The sequence below is a fragment of the Notolabrus celidotus genome, chromosome 6, assembly GCF_009762535.1.
Source record: "Notolabrus celidotus isolate fNotCel1 chromosome 6, fNotCel1.pri, whole genome shotgun sequence".
Taxonomy (NCBI): Eukaryota; Metazoa; Chordata; class Actinopteri; order Labriformes; family Labridae; genus Notolabrus; species Notolabrus celidotus.
In genome coordinates this window covers 7,386,160-7,406,906 of record NC_048277.1, presented here as the reverse complement: position 1 = coordinate 7,406,906, position 20,747 = coordinate 7,386,160, and the positions used below count along the sequence as shown (strand labels likewise).

Here is a 20,747-nt window from a genome sequence, read left to right as displayed (position 1 = left end):
TAAGTTAACTTCATACAAACACAACATGGGATGCATCTTCAATACTGCCCAGCAGAGGGCGCTCATGTCACATATACAATAGACTGTCTCAGTGCAATGCTCATAAAAATACATGATTAACAATTTATAAACATTAAAAAAAAAAAAATCTGTCACAAATAATGGCCGCTGATGGAATCATTACCACTGCTGCATTTATACAGGTCAATAAAATATGTGCACAAGATAAAAAATTGCATTTCCTAATCAGTGACAATCTGATCACACACTTCATATCCAATTAATCAGCATAAAGGAGTGCAGCACATTCCCGCTCTGCCTGTTGACACTGTGGTAAAAATGTAGGCTGGTCTTGAGAGTGGGGAAATAACGACAGTTAGCGGGCACAGATGTGAGAGCAGCCTGAGGAGCTACTGGACCCCAACCATCTCTGAGAGGGAAAAGTAGAGCAACATTCTGTCCTGCTATCCAGACAAAGAGAGCAGAGCTGGTAAGAGCATCTCTAAGCTGCTGATCTCTACACAGTCACTCAAACCAGAAGAGGTAGACATGATAACAGCAATGTTCAAAGCTGAGACATTTGACTCATTTATGTTTAAAGGTGAATCAATGCCAAAGCTCTGAGATGGAGAACTGAATAAGGACAGAAATGTCAACATCAGTATTCCTGTAGAAGTCCCGTTCACCTCATCTGACGTAACCTTTATTTTTTAACTTAATAAATGAATCGTTTTTATATCAATAAAATCATCTTAAAAGGTAAGTGGGTAGAAATAGTACTTAGGGATGTCGAGCAGTCAGACTGTACAGTGAAATGCTTGCTCACCCCTCCCATCTGTGAAGCTCCTATGATGCATCAGCAAAGACGAATTTGAATGCCCTGCCAAGCAATCACCACCAGATGGAGACAAACTAAACCTTATATGTGCATGTACTGCACATATAAGGATCAGCTGCTGGATCAGCTGTCAGTCTTTAACAGCTGTTTGTGTCTGCACACATGTGCACAGTAATAACTCTAATGAAATATTCATAGTGACTGTTCATTTTTCTCTATATTCTGTTATCTTTCAAACACCTGCACATGAAGAAACATCTGCAGCCTGTTTTGTGTGTTGGTAGAATCCTAAAAAAAAAATGTCATTATTATATAATTCATCAGTTATTTTTAATTGTATTCACCGATAAGCTAATGGTGAACTTTATTTTATAAAGAAGGCAAAAATGGAGCACACTAACACTGTGAAGGTGCACACCTACACAGCAACACTAAACACAAAAGTCAGCACACTCAAGGTCCTTTTCAACGAATTAATCCAGGCAATAACTCAGACCAGTAACAGACCAGTACAGCTACGGACGCGGTTTGGCACATAGCCTTCCTCAGCATAGAGGATGGCTATGTGCGGAAACACTTCCCTCAAGTCTAGAACCTCTATTTATACTTTTATGATGTCTAGGAACACTGGAAATGATTAACTACGACTAAGTTTATAGGAAAACAGAAATTATGCAACACTTTTCAAATCTGGACACTTATTTATGATCAGCCTGATGTAAAATTTTGAAGTGATGATAACTGTACAAAGTGTTTCTAATAGACACTAACCATAAAACACACTGACTACACATCTCCTCACGTGCAATAAATCAATTTGCATTAAATATCCTGCCCCCCCACCCCAGTGCAATACTCACAGCAATAAAACTGTTAATACAAAATAATTGTAAATACCAATTATTTTTTTAAGTAAAATAATAGTTGCTGCTACTGCTGTTTGTATGTATATTTGTATGTATGCATCAACGGAACAGCGCTCCTAATTTCATTGTTTTCTAGTCATGCAATGACAATAAAGGCATTCTAGTCTATTTTATTCTAGACAGACTCCTACTCCTTCAAACTTTTATTTTATTTATAACACAATTTAACAGGAGATATGACTGATCAAAAAGACAACATTTCTGTTATATCAATGATATTACACAGACGTTTTTTGTTGGTTAATCAGAAAAATATTTAGATATTAACCTTAGCGTATATGTTCAAATATTACAGTCTTTTCTTTATATTGACATTCTATGTACAGATAATGAAGACACTTGAACCGTCTCTGTTTGCTTTGAAAGTCAGTGAGGTTTGGTTTGAAAAATCAATAAAACAGTGTGCTTCAGATATTAACCTTAGCACTGATCTGTCTATTAGATTTATGAAAGTTATGCTCCAAATGTTTTGGTTAAATCTCACTTTTTAAAATTCCATTAATCACACACCAACTGTTTATAAATCAACGTTTGTTTATTATCTGTTTCAAGGCACCCCCTGGTGTCTGCTTTAAGGTCAATCTTTTCTCTGCTATTAAACTCTAGTGATTTGAAGGTTCAGTGAAGTCTGATCCACTGCAGGGTCTAATCAGGGAGTAATAAAGGTGTGTGTCTGTCACTTAAAAGACTATCGTGAAGGCTACTCTTATGTATTCTCGCTCATTGCTCCTCAGATTTCCCTCCTCTCTCCTCGATCCTCTCTCCTTTGTGCTGTGTGAAGTATAGCTGTGTTCTCTGAGTTTGTGAAAGGTGAACTGCAGTGTAAGGGTTATTCAGAGGCCAATGTGATAAAGGTTATCCTTCCAATAAAAAGTGGAGATAAGAAAGAGTAGCAAGAAAATTAAAGTTTTATGGTTGAATACTATCTTGGTGTTAATCAAACTACAGAACCGAGATTTGGCTGGAGCGCGGACATTGCAAGAGTTTGTTTTTATATAAAACAATAAAATCTCAGAACACATTCAACAACTCAACTCTATTACATAGTCTGTGAAGGAGTGATAAGAGCACATGATAATATCAGGAGAATAAGTTTACATATTTACAGTGAGCACAAACTTAAGAAGAGATGTTGACTTCAAGGGATGAAGATTAGAGATTTTTCCAAGAAGTGTGAAGCGGTTACATACTGATAATTGCTCCTCCCTATGGAGGATCATGTGATGCAGGTCAAACACAGGTTGATCTTAGCTAGCAGAGGGTTGAGCACAAAAAAAGATAGCACAGAGGAGAAGAAGTCATCAGAGGAATACTCCAGAGAGAAGCAGAAGAGGAGTTAAGGATACTTTATAAACCCAGGACACTGCTGAATAAGGACATATCTGAGGACAGAGGGGATGGCTGGTGATATATTAGGTGAAAAATTACTTGAAATGTGGAATAAAGAAGAGACAGAGTTTGGCATGGACCAAGAGCAGGAATCTCAGCCAAGCAAAAGATTATCCCACTCAATTGAAGAAATACTGAGGAGGCCCAGCTGTGTCAGGAAGGAGAAGAGAGTTCATCGCACCTTGTCTGTTATCAAAGAGAACACCAGGATATCCAACCAGCTCTCATGTGCAGGTATGAACCTTTAAAAACACCTGGAAAAGTTCTGCTGTTGTGTTAGTTTAATGAAATTTCACAGAATAGTCCTGTTAATGGCAGCATTCTCTCACTTCCAGTAGAGAGTCCAGAAATGAGACTACATGAAGAGTCCCCAAAAGCCACAACAGCCTGTATGAGTGAGTACATCATGTATTACATGTAAAGCACTGTAACAGCGACATGTTTAGATGTCTGTTTATCTGATGTGGAAGGTGTGAGTGACAATAATGTGTTTACAGGTCAGAGGAAAAAGAGGCAAACGAGGGTCACTTTCACGACGTTCCAGGTTCAGGAGCTGGAGAAGTTCTTCCAGCAGACTCACTACCCTGATGTGAACACCAGAGAACATTTAGCCTCTCGCCTGAACCTCACCGAGGGAAGAATACAGGTGAGACACATGGAAATCATCACGGAACACACAGAGTTTACTTTCTAACATACTTAATGATGCATATTATTTTTGTAATTTTAAGAGATGTAAATAAATCAAACTGGGGTTACTCCAAATGCAGTAAATGTCCTCAAACACTTATTTTATTCTAAACTACCACCTATTGAACAAAATGTATGTTCACAGAAAAATTATAAATACAACACATGACCTCATAACACCAGTAAACTGAGGCACACTCAAAAAAAACGTGTCGGTCGTCTAAGTAGAAAGGTTTTCACAAAGGAAAAATGTCACAAGTGTTTTTATGTATTATATTTGATTTAATTTAATTTGATTTATTTATAAAGGGGCCATGTACAATACTGAACATTGAACAACCATTTGATGCATTGTACCAGAGTTAGCTGTAAGCTTACATATAGTATATATATCAAAGTGAATAAAATTCAGAATTTTTGTGAGTATTTCTTCTTCCTTTGTGTCATACCTCACTCATTTCTCTGTCAAGTGTAAGAGATTCATCCTGTGGCATGAAAATAGTCATTAAATCGGTCCTCATATGTCACTCTTAAAAAATGAAGACTTAGAGATCATGTGTTTTTAGAAGATGTACTTTGTAACTGTTGTAATTGTTGCTGATAACATGCTACAGCAACATCTCGTATTACTCTACCTCTCTTTCTTTTTTAAGATGTGAACGCTGATATTCAGGTTCTATAGGCGCTTATTTCTTTGTTAACATTGAAATAGTCTAGTTGTGATTTTTTTATCTAACCCTTTCTGTACTTTTGTTGTGTGCTTTGTGTTTTGAATTCTCGTATAACACCATAAACAAACGGGATCTATGATGTTTTTGTTTTCTAGATTTGGTTCCAGAACCATCGAGCAAAATGGAGGAAAACTGAAACACTGAAGGACATCGAGCTGATCAGCAGCCATCACATACAGTCACCTACTCATCCCCTGATTTATTATGAGGTAACTAAACATCACTCATTTCATGTATTTCTTTTATTTTGTTGATGTACATATGTTATATTATGTTTGAATGCTCCATGTATGTGTCCATCTCTGTGATACAGAGCATTTACATACAATAAACACATTTATGATTTGATTAAACATCAAAACATAACACATTTTATAAATACATGTATTATCATTTTATTATTTATAGATTATTTGGGGTAACTACAACACCATAATTCACCAATAAAAACATGGCTTTTTTGAGACACAGCATCAATACTTTCATGATACATTAAGTTTAAAGGGAATGTGTGGCAACTCTAATACAGAAAATTTCAACTACAAGAGCACTGAAATCGCTTCAAAGAAGAGATAACAAGAACCAGGTCAAAGAGGAAAATAATCCAAACACAAAAATTCAACAAGGCAGTTTAGAAACTATGAAAACAAGACATTCGAGAACTAAGAGAGATACAATAAAAACACCTCAAATAGACTCCAAAATATAATGAGACTGATGTAAAATATAAAAGTTTAAGTTACTAAAAATCTGATTCAGAAATACCCTAATTAATTCCAAGGGGAGAAAGTAAAGCTTCACAGGTTCTCTTAGACAGAAAATACAGATTAAGGGATACAGGAATCAAGATGGAAGTAATAAATATGTTCAATATGTGAGTTATCCATTGATATAGAGGCATTGGAATAAAATAACAAGTATAAGCAGAATGTAAAAAGTGATAAAATAATAAGTAAAAAAAGAAAATGGGATCTATGAAGTGATCATCAGGTGTAAACAGGTCAAAGAGGTATCTAATCAGAGGTGATTACTCTGTACAGTTGCCACAGGTCACATAAGGGACAATGGGTTAACTTCTCATCTTCATGTCCTCTCCAGCTCTTACAGAGGAGCCCCCTGCAGGCTGCGTGCTGGCTGCCGTGCTGCTTACCTCAACCTGTTCAGTCCAGGCTGTTCCTCAGAGCGACTTCTACACCCTCCCTGCTGACCAGCACACATTCCCCACATCACAGGACTCTGTATTTTGACCCTCTGGGCACGGACAGATAGCACCCTGAGTGCTCTTACAAAACAAGACTCTATTGTATTGAGTGGTTTTTAAGGACATGTCATACAAAGATTATACAGAGTTCCTCTGGTACTCAAAGTACGACTAAGATAAGTTGGCCTTAGTTGTTTGAATATGTTGTTTATACTGTTTTAAAAATGTCAATAAATGTTTCAACAAATGAACCATTTATTCATTTATCTATAAATGTACTCAAATTGATATCCTTTTTTGTTTGTGCTGTGTTATTGTGCCGGAGAGCATTTTCTCTTTTTCATGACACCACACTTCCTTGTCAGAGATAAGATTTCAAACAGCCATAAAGTGTTCATCTGTTTGACTTTTTGACAACCTCTCCTTATCTTAATTTGTGTTCGTAAATCAGGGTTATTGGCAGGTCAGCAGCAGTCTCAGAGGACTTTTAGATCAAAGGGGAGCTGAATGTAAACCTAATATTTGTGCTGCAGATCCATTAAAACAGCTGTTCATGAGAAGAGAAGTAAACTTATAGATTTCTTCATCATGCTTAAAGATTGTCACACCTAAGGTTACAGTGAACTTCCTGTAATAATGCAATCTCAGTTGCTTCCATGAAAATATCTACATCTAACAGCAATAAACTTCTCTGGAAGTGATCCAACATCAGCATAAACCGATCCCTCACCCCTTCTTTCCTAGAAGTGTTACAAACTGTTTTTTCAAATAATTGTCAATTAAAAGAGAGATAACTCTGCATCACCCTTTCTATCGACACCATAAACTAATTAAACTTAACAAGCCTCTGAGTGTGGTTCAACTTTTCACCCCACTCATATCTGCTTTTATTGCCTCTGTTTGTTGAGATAACCGAACACCTGGCTGCAGGGCGAGGTGACAGAGGACAAAACCATTAGTTTATGAAGATGGACTCAAATGAAAAACCTTGACCAAGAAAAAAAAAAAAAAAAAAGAAAAACCTTGACCGCACTGGGTAACTAAAGTTTGGCCAAGACAATTAAAGATTGGCAAAACTTCCTTGTGTAAACAGTTGCTTTTCTTTTCCTGACACAGAGACAGTAGGCTCATTGTCATTGGTTTTATCTAATGTTAGTTAAAGGGGTTGCAAGAAGACACCAAAGAAAAAGATGCCTCATGAATATTCTACCTTATTTAAAATAGCATATTTGATATGAAATAATATATAATATATAGAACAATAGTGGTTAAAGTTATAAAACAGAACTGTGTCATCTGCATTTCTTTGTTGCCACATAACTCTGATGTGCTTATGAGATTAATGATAGCACTGGTTCAGCAGGTCACTTTACAGCAGCACAGTAAACACAGCGGTATGTGCACATACGTATGTTGGCTAATGTTTCTGCAGACCAGCTAAATTAATCTCAGGCTTTAAACCAGAATGAAACTTTGATGCACACAGACACACCTGTGCATCTGCTCCTTAAACATGCATGCTCTCTGTGATGAAGTCTAAACATGAGATTACTGTAAATCTGCTTCCTGTTTGGCTGGTGTGGTCTTTTATATTGTTTGAACAATAATGTCTGTTTTTGAAAAGGTCTACGGGTGCATGTGCACAGCAGTGTGTAGTGTTTAACCTCAGAGGGGAAGTGGTAGTCACCCGTCTCTGGCAGCATTATCTTAGGGTCACAGGCTGAAAAACTTTGGGAATCTCTGCTCTAAACAATTCTGTAACACCATGCATGTATTGTAACAATTGATGTATTGTACTACTGGCTGTAAACCCTGCCTTTAAATATGGACAACACGTCTCCATCTACGATGAAAAAGTGAAGCCAAAATACTTCAGTCCTGGGTGCAAAAATATTGTGCTGGTGACATTTTTGGAGCCAAGGCAAGTACCAATCATGATCTTGCTGGTGGAGCTGCAACCTAATTACACATTGAAGTTACAAATGAAACATCAAAGATTGCCACAGTCTACAGCAGAACAGATTCATGGGTTGATTCAAAGCAGACCCTTATGGCAACATTCAATGACTCTTGTGTAAGTGTTTGTTAAGTTTTCTCTCACTGTCCCTCCTCTACTCTGATAACCCAGGTACAGAACACTGCCAGAGCCTCATTAATCCACAGAGCTGTCAATCATGTGTCACATCTGCTCTTTGTAGCATCAAAAGACTACTTAAACCTAATCTGCAAAAATGATTATTTGGACATAAATCAGCATGATGAGAACTCAGTATAATGATAGAAACCATGTTTGAGAGATAGTTAAATGATGTGTTCTTAGCTTTCTTAGTTGGACCTATGTTCCACATGTTGACATGGAGGAGGGGGCTTTGTGACCTATATTGCAGCCAGTCAGCAGGGAGAGCTCTACAAGTTTTGGCCTCACTTTGAGGAGCTGTTTTTCTCATTCCAAATATTCAGAGAGATAAGTAAAACATTTCTTCTGAAGATGTTTAAATCTGAAAAATGAAGTTTTATGTTTTTATTGCTGTGTTTTCTGTAGATTGGTGTCTCTTTATTTCTGGATTTAAAACTATCTGTAAACATTCTGAGGGTCTCATGATTTTTGTTTGTTGGTTTTCAATATGTTAAATTGGACACTGCATTACTGTAAATATCTCTGGCCACTCGGGGGCATCACAAACATGTTGAGCACTGCTTTGCTGCTTTGTTGAGCTTGTAGCAACAATGTTTCTGTCCTCATCAACAGCAGTGGAGCAACTTTAACATACAACTGAAATCATATCGAGTGAATGTGAAATATTAACTGACTTTATCTGTCTCTGTTTATGACCTCTCATAAAGTCATGACTCAAATATTTGGTTAATTTGCTGATTAAAGCTCCACCATGTTCACCAGACACTACTGCAGAAAAACAGGGACAGCACTAAAGCACCGAAAAAGTGAAGCCAAGGCTTTTAGAACTCCCCCTGCTGACTGGCTGCAGTATAGGTCATTAATCGCGGCTCCTCCTTTATGAAAGAAGTAACATAGGTCAAACTAGAAAAACTGTGTTTTGCCTTCATGGACAGGACAGCTGCAGAGAGACAACAAAGTTGAGGAGCAGAGACTTGGGGAAGACTTGCAGAGAGGGGTTGCGGATGGGATTCAAAACAGTGACTGCTGCAATGAGGACCATAACCCCTGCACATGGGGCATGCACCCAAATTGCTAAGCCAACCAGCACTCCAAGAGTTGATTTTGGAGAAAGTGATTATAACCACCTACTTAAAGGGAAAAAAAGGGGAAGTGACATCATGATTGACAGCTCTGATGATAAATGAGGCTCCTGCAGAGTTCTTGATTATCAGAGTAGAGGAGGAAGGGCTACAGAAAATAAAGAACACAAACAAAAGAGTCATTGAACCTTCTATATCTGTGAGTGTTTGCTTCAAACTGACTGCAATTCATAAACTGTTCTGCTGTGGACTGGACCCACCTGAGGGATCTTTGACGTTTTACAGGTAAATTGAATGTGTTGTGGTTTGTGGAAGGGGCATAATATCAGTCCTGTAACTCCATCAGCTTTATTGCTTATGTCATGGCTAAGGATAACAAATAGGATACCTGCAACCATAAACATTTATACGACATTTTTTATTCCTTAATACAAAACCATATTAATATTGTGTTTCAATATTCAATATTTGTTTATCACTTTTCAATTATTAAAAATAAAATGCAGAAAGCCTATTCCTACCTGTAAGTGTGCAACTTAAAGCTGCTGTGAGGAACTTTTGTTTTGTATCGATTCTGGCGCCCCCTTGTGGACAAAGTGATACCTCTTATCTCTTGTCCTATACATGCAAAAGTAGTGTTTTCAAGAAAAATCTCATCCTGTTGTCTTTTGACAGTCAACTTTATCAGGCAATGTGATTATTTTCCATGAAAACAGTCAAATAAAGGCTGTTTCTGAGCGAGATGTCCATCATCTGGTCTGACACCTACCCCCTCAGGGCGGTTTCAGGCATTAAAGATGACAACAGAGAAGGTGTCTGTGTTGCTGCTGATGGTCTTGTTTACTATTGAAGGTCATAAAGAGGCATCAGTATCATTTTCAGTCTGTTTCTCAGCCAGTTCAAAACTCCTCACAGGGCCTTTAAGTTGCTCGCTTTCTCATCCAGCTGTGCGTAAAGTTAAAGTCAGATTGTTTTTTTTCTTCCATACCAAGTGATGATGTTAATATAGTTAGAGCACACAGGCACATTTATCTTGTTCAGCCAGGTGCATAGGTGAAAATAAACATTGGATGATATACCCTAAAGGTGCGGACAGGTGGCGCCCTTGCACCCATGAATAAGCAGAAATGATGTTTTGCTGAGTGTCACACAGAAAGCTTCACTGACCTGATTTTCCTTCTCCAAGCTTCATCTATCTGACACTATGGTGGTCTGAGTGTGATGTACCTGCCGTGAGGTGCTGCTAACGACACTGCGGAAGGATTCATGTAAGTGTTCCTCATTGCGTTTCATATTTCCTCTGCCTGTCCGGACTGGCTCTCAGGAGAGGGGGCGGATATTCTACAGCATCCCGCAGCCTCCGCCCGCCTCTGTGGCACTGTGCAGAGCTGACGGGGGACAGTGGGACCGCAGACCGACGGGAGGACGGAGACGCGTACAGAGAGAGACAGGAAAGGGGCGATGGCCGCTGGTGCAGGATGCGGGGAATCGGTGGATCAGTACCGGGCCGAAGTGGAGCGGCTCACAGCGGAACTGGCCGAGGCGAACCGGGAGAAGATCAGGGCTGCAGAGTGCGGACTGGCCGTCCTGGAAGAGAACCAAGCTCTGAAGCTCAAATATGCAGACCTGGAGACCGATCAGGAGACTCTCAGGAAGGAGTTGGAACAGTTACAGGAGGTAGGGGGAGCGGGCTCTGCTGCCGTGTGACTCTGCAGGCAGATGTGTGTGTGTATGTGTGTGTGTGCGTGTGTGTGTGTGTGATCAGCTGCATCGGCTAAGCAGGGTGCACCTGACATGAGTCATATCTGTTTGTTGTGTTAATTTGCACTCAGAGGGTGTTTATGAACTTGATTGGCATCCAGAGGAGAGTGTGGTCGTTGCGTTGTCTCCATGGGTGCCAGGACAAATGAGGAATACTTCAATGTTTCTTTAATTACTTCAAATCCTTTAATAGTGGGATATATATGAGTCTATTTCCAAAACGCTTCAAGCTCCATCCTCTATGAATAAGGTATAATTCTTGCTAAAGTGAATTATTGATGCTCTCTCTGTGTACTGGATTCATATGCAACAGCACTGAACATTTTAATGTCTGCAACGAAAGCTGAGGATTCTGCAAGAACTCAAAAAAACATCCAACTGCAGCCCTCACATCACTGTCATGGTTTCAGGTTCCTTCCCTGTGTGTGCATAGCAACAGTCAGTACTTTCAGGAAACTCTGCTGGGACTGTTTTGGATCTTTGCCAAGATATATATATATATATTTCTCAGAAATCCCTCAGAGATTGGATCTTTAAATTTGTCCACTGCTGTAACACGGTGGCTCAGTTGTCTATTGATCTTAAAGTCATGATCATATCTCCAAAGAGAACGAGCTAAGAGACCCGACGTATATCACCATCATACAGTACCACTGGTCTGATACCATGAGCTCAGAAGACAAAGGTGCTCTGTTACACTGTGTGGGATTGATCAGAAATAAACAGTTCAGACAGTATCTGAGACTGGTTTAAGGGTGCTAATGTCAGAAGTCCATCTGTCCGTGGTCAAACTCCCTGATGTTGTTGTGGATCAGATTGTGAATGTGTAGTGGGTATATGGATTCATCTGCAGAGTAGTACAGACTCAGGATATTGTTCCAAATACATCATTAGCTGCCTAAATCCTTGGTCATCTATCTGGAAAAATGATGGCTCATCCAGTGCTGTGAATTTACAGATTTTTGGAGTTGGTTGCCTCTGCGTTGGGTTGTCTCTGCAAAATGTTGTACATTTCTGTTTAATCTGCATGGCAGTACTCGCCATTGATTTGGTGCTAGTCTCGGTGGTTGGTTTCTTCAATACATCTTTGTTCCGATGACGACTTGCATTGAAATTTGAGGACCCTTTACCTCCTTTGAATACTTGCAGCACATGTTTTGTAAATTGAAATCGTGTTCCGATTGGCCTGATACATATCCTGCACCCCTATACATTCAGTTGTATTAGTTAGATATTTGTACAATTTCAAAAACAATGTTTAAAACATGAATGGGAAGATAGAGATAAATAAGACAAACTTGAAGGTTTGAGTTCTTGAAGTAAACACAAAGCTTGAAAGGCTTTTTTAGTTACCGTTCACACATCTTGAACCCAAAACTTTTTCCAAGATTCACAGCAGAGAGGGTGATGTGCAAGCCCGCTTGAATAATACATGCTCACTGTGTACGTTCGGTCATTATTGCATACATGCATATTGCAACAAGACTGGGATGCTGACAGAGTTCCCAGCTCAAGGTTACATATGGAGATGGAGAGGAGCCAAAGGACCCAGAGAAGGAGGAGCCTGACGCTCACTTTGAAGGCATCTTTAATTCATGAAGATCATATCTGTTTATGTGTACACAAGTAACACAAGTAAATGTGGTCAATGATATAAGTTCCTCAGTCAAATCCCAACAAATGTACTAGAAGCGTATTACAGCTGTTGCAGTATCTCTATCAATCAATAAGTTAAATTTCCGAAAATGTGTTTGCAGAAGTTTTTGAAGTTCCTGCATGGTTCTAGTTATAAAAGGCATCAAAGTGTTAAACATTGATGGTTACCCAAATTCAGTGTTAGGATTTTGCATTTGCTACATTACATTTTGGGGGGGCTTTTGCCTTTTGGTCGGACAAATAAAGACATTTGTGGTGTTTAATTATGATTTTAGGTGTTGTTAAAGGCAGCTATGAGCTGAAACATTACATTGTAAACACTGTCTGTTCTGTCCATCAATCCCCATAAAATGTTATGTTTGAAGCCAAAAGAGGAACTTGGTTACATCGTTGAAATCTAATTTAAAATAAATATTTACGTCAAAGGTTAAAAGAAGAAGGATTATCGTCTGTCTGCTAGATTACATCCCAAGGCTAAGGTTTTGTCTTCATTCATCCTTATCACACTTACTTAAATCCTGGTGTTAAACCAACCCAGATCTGTAGAGAGCTGTGTTTACTTTGGCTGACATATAAAATATGGTAATGAACCACAGAAACATGAGCAGCCTGAGCTGCATTTATCTCACTCTGTTTAGAAGAAACAAATTACCTCTGCATACAAACAGGGTTATTTCTGTGAAAAAACATTAAGTCAAAAACACAAAGTTAAAATGATATATTTCCATATTTTTGGTCAACATTTTAACGATAATAAAAACAGTAAATGCACATTTCACAAAATGATTCAGCGATGAAACATTACTCCCCATCAGTCGTCTCTTCTTGCAAAGCTGGCTCATCATACATGATGCAACCAAATGAAAAAATCATGAAACCGCTGCACCCACTGCGCAAACCATGTGACATTATGCATGCATATCATGTCACCCACTTTCCTCCGAGTGCCCTTTTCCTCCATTTCTCCACTAGTTGTACTTTTTGTTTTGACGTTCTCGCAGAATGAGAACGATCTTTGTGCAGCTCACAGCAGACTGTCAAAATAAAGTGACAGTCTGATGCAGACGGCAGCAGAGTGCTGTCCAGCTGATGTCTGGAAAGTTTGAATTATTGGAGGATGGGATGATGCAGCAGATGAAAGCGGAGAAAGAGACGGAGAGGAGAAGAAGCAGAGAGAAGCAAAGAGTTCTTAAATATGTGAAACAGTGCTTTGGTGTTTGTATGTGGTCCTCTTGGACTCAGCTGTCTGCATCATGGAAGTAAATCTTAGTTTCACCTCACTACAAAGTCAGCCATAACTCTGTTAGATCTGCAGCACTGCTCTTTTTGTGATCTGTCATCCGTTCACGTTGTATCCTCTGCCCCTTCCACCTGTCTGTCTCTGTCTGTCTCTACCCTCGCCTCTCTGAGGGAACATTTTTTTAAGAGCTGATATTACTTCCACAGAATAAACACCTCCTGGTTTCTATCTGTCTGTCGCATATTTCTCTGAATATGAGACCGAGTGCCAGAGTACAAACCTGCCACTACAATAACATCACATCTGCTCGGGCTGTACTCAGGAGAGGTGCATTAAGAAAGGTCAGGGGAACTGCAAATGGAAATTGGAATTGCTTCTGGGACTGGGTGGCCTATACATCCAGTAACTGTTGTCTATTGTCTATTTGAAGGACTGAAATTCCATTTCACAGCCTCTCCTTCTTTTTATTTTTTTTATTTGAGCATGCATTGTGTTTTCTGTGTAAAGCTGTCAGGGTTTATACTTCAAAAACTAGAGCCTGTTTTACCAGATATGGAGTTACATGACACAGACTGCTCTATCGCCTGCTATATCCTATAAATAATCACTTCATGCACGTGTTTTTGTAGATTTGTTCTTATTCACATAAACAAACCTGCAGAAAGATTGCTCTTATTTGCATGTGTGTTACCTTCGTGTTTGCATACGCTCTGTGGTGACACAAGATCTGCGTGCACTGGTTTTGTGCCCTCAGACCAGATCCCAGCTGGTGGGCACACACACACACACACACACACACACACACACACACACACACACACACACAGCCACATGCATGCAAAACTAAAAGCCATACTCAAATTAGACTCTGGGCACGAGTGAGAGGGCTGCTGTTAAACTGTGATAATTCTATGTTGCTGGCCGTCACTTGGCCGATTTGTATCTGGTGTGGGTTTGTATCTTGCTTTGATATGGAAACTATTGTATCACAACACAAGGTCGCTACAATAGAACATACAAAACCTCCAGCCCTTTTCACATACTGAATGCACTCACAAAAAAATCTAGAAAATTCCTGAACAGCCTCCCCAAACGATTTTCAAAGTTGCTCATTCAGCGACTCACAGTGTGACGTTGTCCCTGTCAGATTGGGGAGCAGGGGTCTCAGGAGGCAGGACATGACATAAATGGGATTTGTTGTAGTCACCATAAAACGTTAGCAAGATATCCAAAATGATGGGTGGAGCAGAGTCAAACACCATGTTGGCGTTTTATGCCTTTATAGCATGCTACCTGCTACCTCTTTGATATAAATAAGCATCTTGTTGCTTCAACTTGTATGCCTGTTTTGGATAATGACGATCTCTTGTACATTGACACCTCTGCTCCACGGCCTCATATGACTTATACAGCCATGCATCCTGGAGGTATATTACTAATTGTAAAGCTCTGACTCACCACTGTGAGTTGTACTCCCGGGTTAGATGGCCATCTCTGGCAACGCGTAGGCCGATGCATTACTACAACCTAATATAGAAGGCAATTCTTGGCCTTGGACCACACTATCTCTGTGTTTTTATCTCAAAGAAAAGTGCTGCCAGCGCTCCCTGGACTTCTATATGCTCTTCGTCCAAAAAGCCTGAACAGAGATAGGGGAAAGGTCTTTCTGTTACTCTGCACCCTCAGTCAGAGTTTACTGCAGAATGACTTGAAACTGAAGGAGCTGGTGTCATGAAATGTTTTAAATCTGAAATGATGGACTTTGTTTTTAGCTCACCTGGTTACACAACTGAACCCAAGATAGCTTCGCTGCTATTGAAAAATGTTAGTGCTTTAGTGAATCATACTGTTTCCCCGTGTGTCTGTATCTAACCTTTCTGGGTTGTTTTTTTGCTCCGGCCTGTCTCCCTCGAAAAAAAGAGCTTCTTGATCTCAATGGGACCAACCTGTTAATTAAAGGTTGTGTAAATAAATTAGACATAATCACAGTATCAACCAGTGAATGGAAAAGATCCCTCTGACAGCAGAAAAGAGAATATAAAGCAAAGATTGCACAGGTTGCACACCCGCTGAATGATATAAATGTCATCATATCCACTTGTTAAGGGTGAATTTCCCTGATTTTACCTGCTGTGTGCACAAATCAGCCATACAGACTTCTAGTGGAAAAAGGAGGCTGGCAGGCAAATTTCCCGATAAAGACAGGGTGACAGCTGATTTCTTACTCTTATCCAGAGCTCAGATTACCTGTGTTGTTTGAGCTGCATTAAATATCCAAAAGAGATTCACTTCAGATCATGTATCTTTTTTTGAAAACAAACATTTTACTGTGTAGAGTAATTGGTAAGGTAACAGTCACAACTTTTAGATTATCCCTCTATGTGACTTACAAAAAAATAATCAGACAATCAGCCAGAAGATTGACTGTTTCTTTATTTATATATATTTGAGATCTGACATCGCTGCCACAGGGTCAAAATCATATGAAGTGAGTTACAGCATGAAGACAGAAACAGCTTTAAGTTCCAAATACTTCTGCTAAGATGTACAGCGAGAAGAACTTTATGTTTACATTAAGATCAAGGCAGGATGAGATTTTTGTCAGACAACGCCACACATGTAGAGGAAAAGAGACAAATCATACAGCTTTGTCCACAGCAGTCACCAGAATGGATGCATAATGATAGCTACTCATTGAAGCTGTACAGGTAATAAAACAGTTGCAGTATCAAGTTGTTAATTGCTAAATCAAGTTATCAACTTATTGATTGATCTATAGTTAAAGTACAATACTACTTATACAACACACAGAGGATAAGACCTTGCGTTCTCTTCTCGCCTACTCAAATGTTAAAAATAGCAAGTTAAGGCTAATCATCACTTTCTGCTGGTGCTCTTCATTAATGTCAATCCTATTATTTGCATAGTGCATCCTTTCAAGAAAAGCTTCATGCATCTCATTTCCATCTGCAGGGTAATATCAGAAATAAGATGCCATAAGCATGTTTCTATCCTTTTTTCCTCCCTCTGCAGTTTCCTCTCCATTCCTATATTTTCCCTTCATCCAGCTCTTTCATTCAACCTCCCTGCCTCCCTCTCCGCCTGCCGGCCCCGATCACTCTCTCCTCCCTCGTATCTCTGCATGTACTGAATGTCTCTGGATAGCTGCCTAAGCAGTGACGGAGACACCATTACCCCGTGGTTCTGGCTTGTTAGTGCTGTCTCTGGGCAGATCAACCCCGGATAGGACACAGGAGGAGGCAAAAGGCGGAGGATGCCGTGGCTCCAGAGATGGAGGGAGAGTGTTTTTGTGTTCCCTTCAGTAATATTTGCATCACACTGTCAACAAGGCCACAAATAGATTGAGAGTTCTGGAAATAAGCCTTGTAGTCATGAAGTCATTTCATGTCAGGATTTTGTGTAAGTCAGTCATATGATGGGATTTTCTAAAAATGCCCCGTTTCATTCTCTCCTGGGTCTTCAATATGAAAACAAAGTTCCTCCCTCGAAGCATCTTGGCAACGTAAAGGTCTGCTAATGTGCGTGTAAAGTAAGTTAGTCATTTAATCCACTGTCATAACTTGTCTTTTGAGCTCTTTAAAGTCTGCAGAGTAATTGACATTTTTTATAAGTCGAGAGCAGGCCGTTCTCAGGTCAGCTGTGTTTCAGAGGCTTCAGGCTGAAAAGGTGACAAAAGAAATCTGCATCAAATACTTCATATGACATCTTAAAACACTTCAGAAGAAAGATTCAATCATGATTCATCAGGTCAGCTGAAATCTGCTGTTAAATATCTCCCAGCTACAAAGTCGCTCCGCTGCTTTAAACTGTTTTCCTTCTGAAGTGTTTGCACACATTCAACATCTGAGACTCAAAGTAGTTTCCTGCCATTCATCTTTCAAAGTAAAACACACCTTTTATGTTTTCCTTTGTTATTTTAATTTGTCCTGTTTAGGAGAGATGAGTTTATTATAGGCGAAAGTGCCTCTTTAAAACACACATCTTTAAATTTCTAAACATTTTCAGGGTCTATGCTGTGGAAATTATTCAAATGTCCCTCACAATGTGAAGTATGGCCTGTGGGATAAGGGGGTGGTGGGTGGGGAAAAATTACCAAAATTACATTATTGTATCCAAGGCTCGCTGCTTAATCGACAGTGTAATGTCTACATCATGATGGCTAATGAAGCAACAGAGATCGACGCCCTGACAGATGACAGTGTGCATTTACATCAGTGCTGTGTGGAAATGGACAGATGTGCGGACACATTCACTGATCTCGTCTGCAAAATGATTATCTATCAACATTGGATGTCTTTATTTACCCCATGGAATTGCACCAGTCGCATGTTACAAATATCATCCCCCCCTGCTGACATGCTTAATTTTCCAGAACATTATCAGCTGTGTTCTCACATCCACTCACAATGACTTCTTATTATTTAGGAGCTGGCAGGAAAAGTTGCAGGTAAAGTCAGAGGTGAAAATGTCTCCTGTTTACGATCCCAATTGCAGCTGCCATGAAAGTTTCGTGCTCATGCAGAAATAGTTTGTTACTTCGTATTTGTTGCATCATTTTTCTTAATTTTATTTGTGAGCTGTCATTTCACGCTTTCACACATTAGCACAGTTCATCTAAGCTAATCAGGAAGATTCTCTCTCAGCCATACATTTGTGACTCAGTGTGGTCACTAACACAGAACAGAAGATATGATGTATAGATTGCCTGTGCAAGTGACTTATCAGGACCTATATGTATTGACTGTAGAATATTATGACAGGAGGAAATAGGGTGTCAAATGAAGAAGTATGAAGAGGGTGTAATTCTGCGTAAGGTGGAGGTCAGGATGTTTGGATGGGTTGAAAGCTACAGACATTTACACAGTAAGCTGTTTGGATTGCTGTACATCAATCAAATGTCCTTGTAGACCTACTTTAAACTGTGTGTGCAAATTCTACATGATGAAACATGGCTTGTGTACATCCCAGCTTTAAACACATTAACTTTTTGGGGATTTTGTTATTTTAAGTTATAATTTGTGCATGTTTTGCCTTTATTGATTGGGCAGCTGAAGAGGGACAGTAAATGTGGGGAGGAGAGAGTGGGGGGAAGACGTGCACCAAATGGTCAGGCTGGGAGTCGAACCAATGACCAATGTGACAAGAACTATAGCCTCTATGAGGCACGCTTAGACCGCTAGGCCACTGGTGCCCCAAAATGTATTTACTTCAACCCAAACCATGATCTGAACTGTAACCCTACCAAGAAGTTTTGGTGGCTCAACCACACCAAACTGTTATGCTTTACAGTGCTAGCCTGAGTCAGAATGTTTGTCCATTAAGCCTGTTTCTGGTACTCTCATACCTGTTCTGACTTTTCCCTTCTTTCAGTCCTCACTTTTTGCCTCTGGCTTTATGTTTAGCTTGCAGACATTTGTGGCATCAATCTTCTGCAGCATTTTCAAGGATGTCTCAAAGATGAGCTCTCTTAGGATTGTCTTAATCAGGACTTTTAGATCTTGTTTCAACAACAGAACCTTTGACTTTCACCAGACCACACCAAACTTGTCCTTCAGAAAGCCTGATGTGTTTGTGGTGCTCAGGATGATAACATATTTCTTCATTTAGCCGCGTATGTTATAATCCTGCATTATTCTCAAGGGTCGGCTGTCAAAGTCAGTGATATCAACAACATGCTAAGGCTACACTGTAGATGATTGATTAGCTGTGAGTCCATTCCCTCTGAGGTTTTCTGCACAGCATCTATTTGCATAAGTTGAGCTAATATCAAACGACTTCTTGGTCATCAGGGAGCGGTGATCAGAGCGTTAAGCTGTTTCTCGACTTAACCCTCTGCAGAATAGATTATGAAGCCAAGAGAAAGACCTGAGCAAAGTCGCACTGACTCTCAAACCTTCAAGGAGCAGTTCAGTCTGAATGTAGGATAGACATGAAGGTAAATTAGCTGGAACATATTTCTCTGGTTGACTCTTGGCTGCTGAAGTTAAAATAGTGAGAGGAGAGAAGACACCAGATGTGACGCTGAAGCACATCTGGTGTTTTTGCTTCTTTGAGGTGCTGAATCACATTAAATAAAAGGATTAGCAATCCTTGAACACTTAGTAACATTTATTAACTTTTTTTTTTAAAACACTCAGAAACCCCTGTGTGTTTGACCTGGGCTCCAACTCAGAGACAACAATCCAACAAAGAGACTAGCTGTGGTTGTAAATCGGTCTGTCTTGTCTGAGTGGGGAGGAAGGATGCATTACAGGTTCCCCTCTCTCCTCCTCTCTAATGTTAGCTGGGGTCTGTGTGGGGGGGCAGTAAACATGTATGCAGGGGTTGAATCAATAGCTCACAAGAGGATTGGTGTTCCCTTCTTTCAGACCACCATCCCCCACCCTCCTCTGTGGTCCCCTCACTGGAGTGAAGTGGGAATTATTCATTGATTTGTGCTCTGTGTGGAGAAAAATGTTTCATGTCTGAGGGAAGCTGTGCACCATTGTGTGCACTGCAGCATGTATTGTGGAGCTAAGAGTGTGTTGGTGAAACACATCTGATGGATTTGATGTGATTTCTTCAAAGTGGATGATAAGAAACAACTGTTGAATAAGTTGTAAGGCTTTTTTGTCAGAAGTTGAACATTTAGATGTCTGCCAGAGACCAGTCCTGAAAATTAAGCATAACCAGGTTTAACAATCTTTATACTGAGCAATGATAAAAGCACAAAAGTCACAGACTGTTGTCCAAATGAGAAGTGATGCAACCACAGAACGGCTCTGTAACCTGTTGTTTGTATGTTGTTGTTGCTCCTGGCTGATCTGAGCTGCGCTACACATCAACACGCTTCTTGTGTAGCAGAGCGCACACTGCCAGACGGAGCAAAACTGTGGCACATACGGGACATGGTGCATGTATATGTATATATGCTGCAGGTTTTATGGCCTTTGACCCCTACAACAGGCTCAGGATGCAGTTGAGCATATAGATAAGGACCTGTCTGCCCTTGTGTTCGGCCTCTGCAGCTTTGTGTGGGAGTGGCTGATTTAGGTGTGTTTGTTCAGGACCTGAGGGGAAGGTCATTAGAGTTTGT

At 39.8% G+C, this 20,747-nt stretch overlaps 2 protein-coding genes across 5 annotated transcripts in view; both read left to right on the top strand.

Moving 5' to 3' along the window:
• The first annotated feature begins 459 nt into the window (after positions 1 to 459).
• On the top strand, positions 460 to 6,022 carry LOC117813952 (retina and anterior neural fold homeobox protein 2). The gene is made up of 6 exons (XM_034685031.1): positions 460 to 490; positions 2,499 to 3,387; positions 3,489 to 3,548; positions 3,651 to 3,799; positions 4,670 to 4,783; positions 5,673 to 6,022. The coding sequence occupies exons 2-6, from the start codon at positions 3,162 to 3,164 to the stop codon at positions 5,841 to 5,843; spliced, it is 720 nt and encodes a 239-aa protein (XP_034540922.1). The 5' UTR covers positions 460 to 490; positions 2,499 to 3,161; the 3' UTR covers positions 5,844 to 6,022.
• A 4,063-nt stretch (positions 6,023 to 10,085) lies between these two features.
• Positions 10,086 to 20,747, top strand: part of bicd1a (bicaudal D homolog 1a) — a 52,415-nt gene continuing 41,753 nt past the window's right edge. For 2 of the 4 annotated variants that reach the window (XR_004631493.1, XM_034685021.1), the window contains exon 1: positions 10,108 to 10,671. Coding sequence is in view for 2 of the 4 variants with exons in the window: in XM_034685021.1 (XP_034540912.1) it covers positions 10,456 to 10,671 (216 nt within the window). In the remaining 2 variants the exon portion in view is untranslated. Of the gene's footprint in view, positions 10,672 to 20,747 lie in introns of all 4 variants that reach the window. The other 2 variants (XM_034685022.1, XR_004631494.1) reach the window with 2 other exon arrangements.

What these genes read in the sequence shown, in the direction of transcription:
- LOC117813952 (XM_034685031.1), top strand. Translation starts at nt 3,162, where the DNA reads ATGGCTGGTGATATATTAGGTGAAAAATTACTTGAAATGTGGAATAAA. An exon ending in CAACCAGCTCTCATGTGCAG is followed by an intron (nt 3,388 to 3,488) that starts GTATGAACCTTT and finishes TCTCACTTCCAG; the next exon opens with TAGAGAGTCCAGAAATGAGA. An exon ending in AGCCACAACAGCCTGTATGA is followed by an intron (nt 3,549 to 3,650) that starts GTGAGTACATCA and finishes ATGTGTTTACAG; the next exon opens with GTCAGAGGAAAAAGAGGCAA.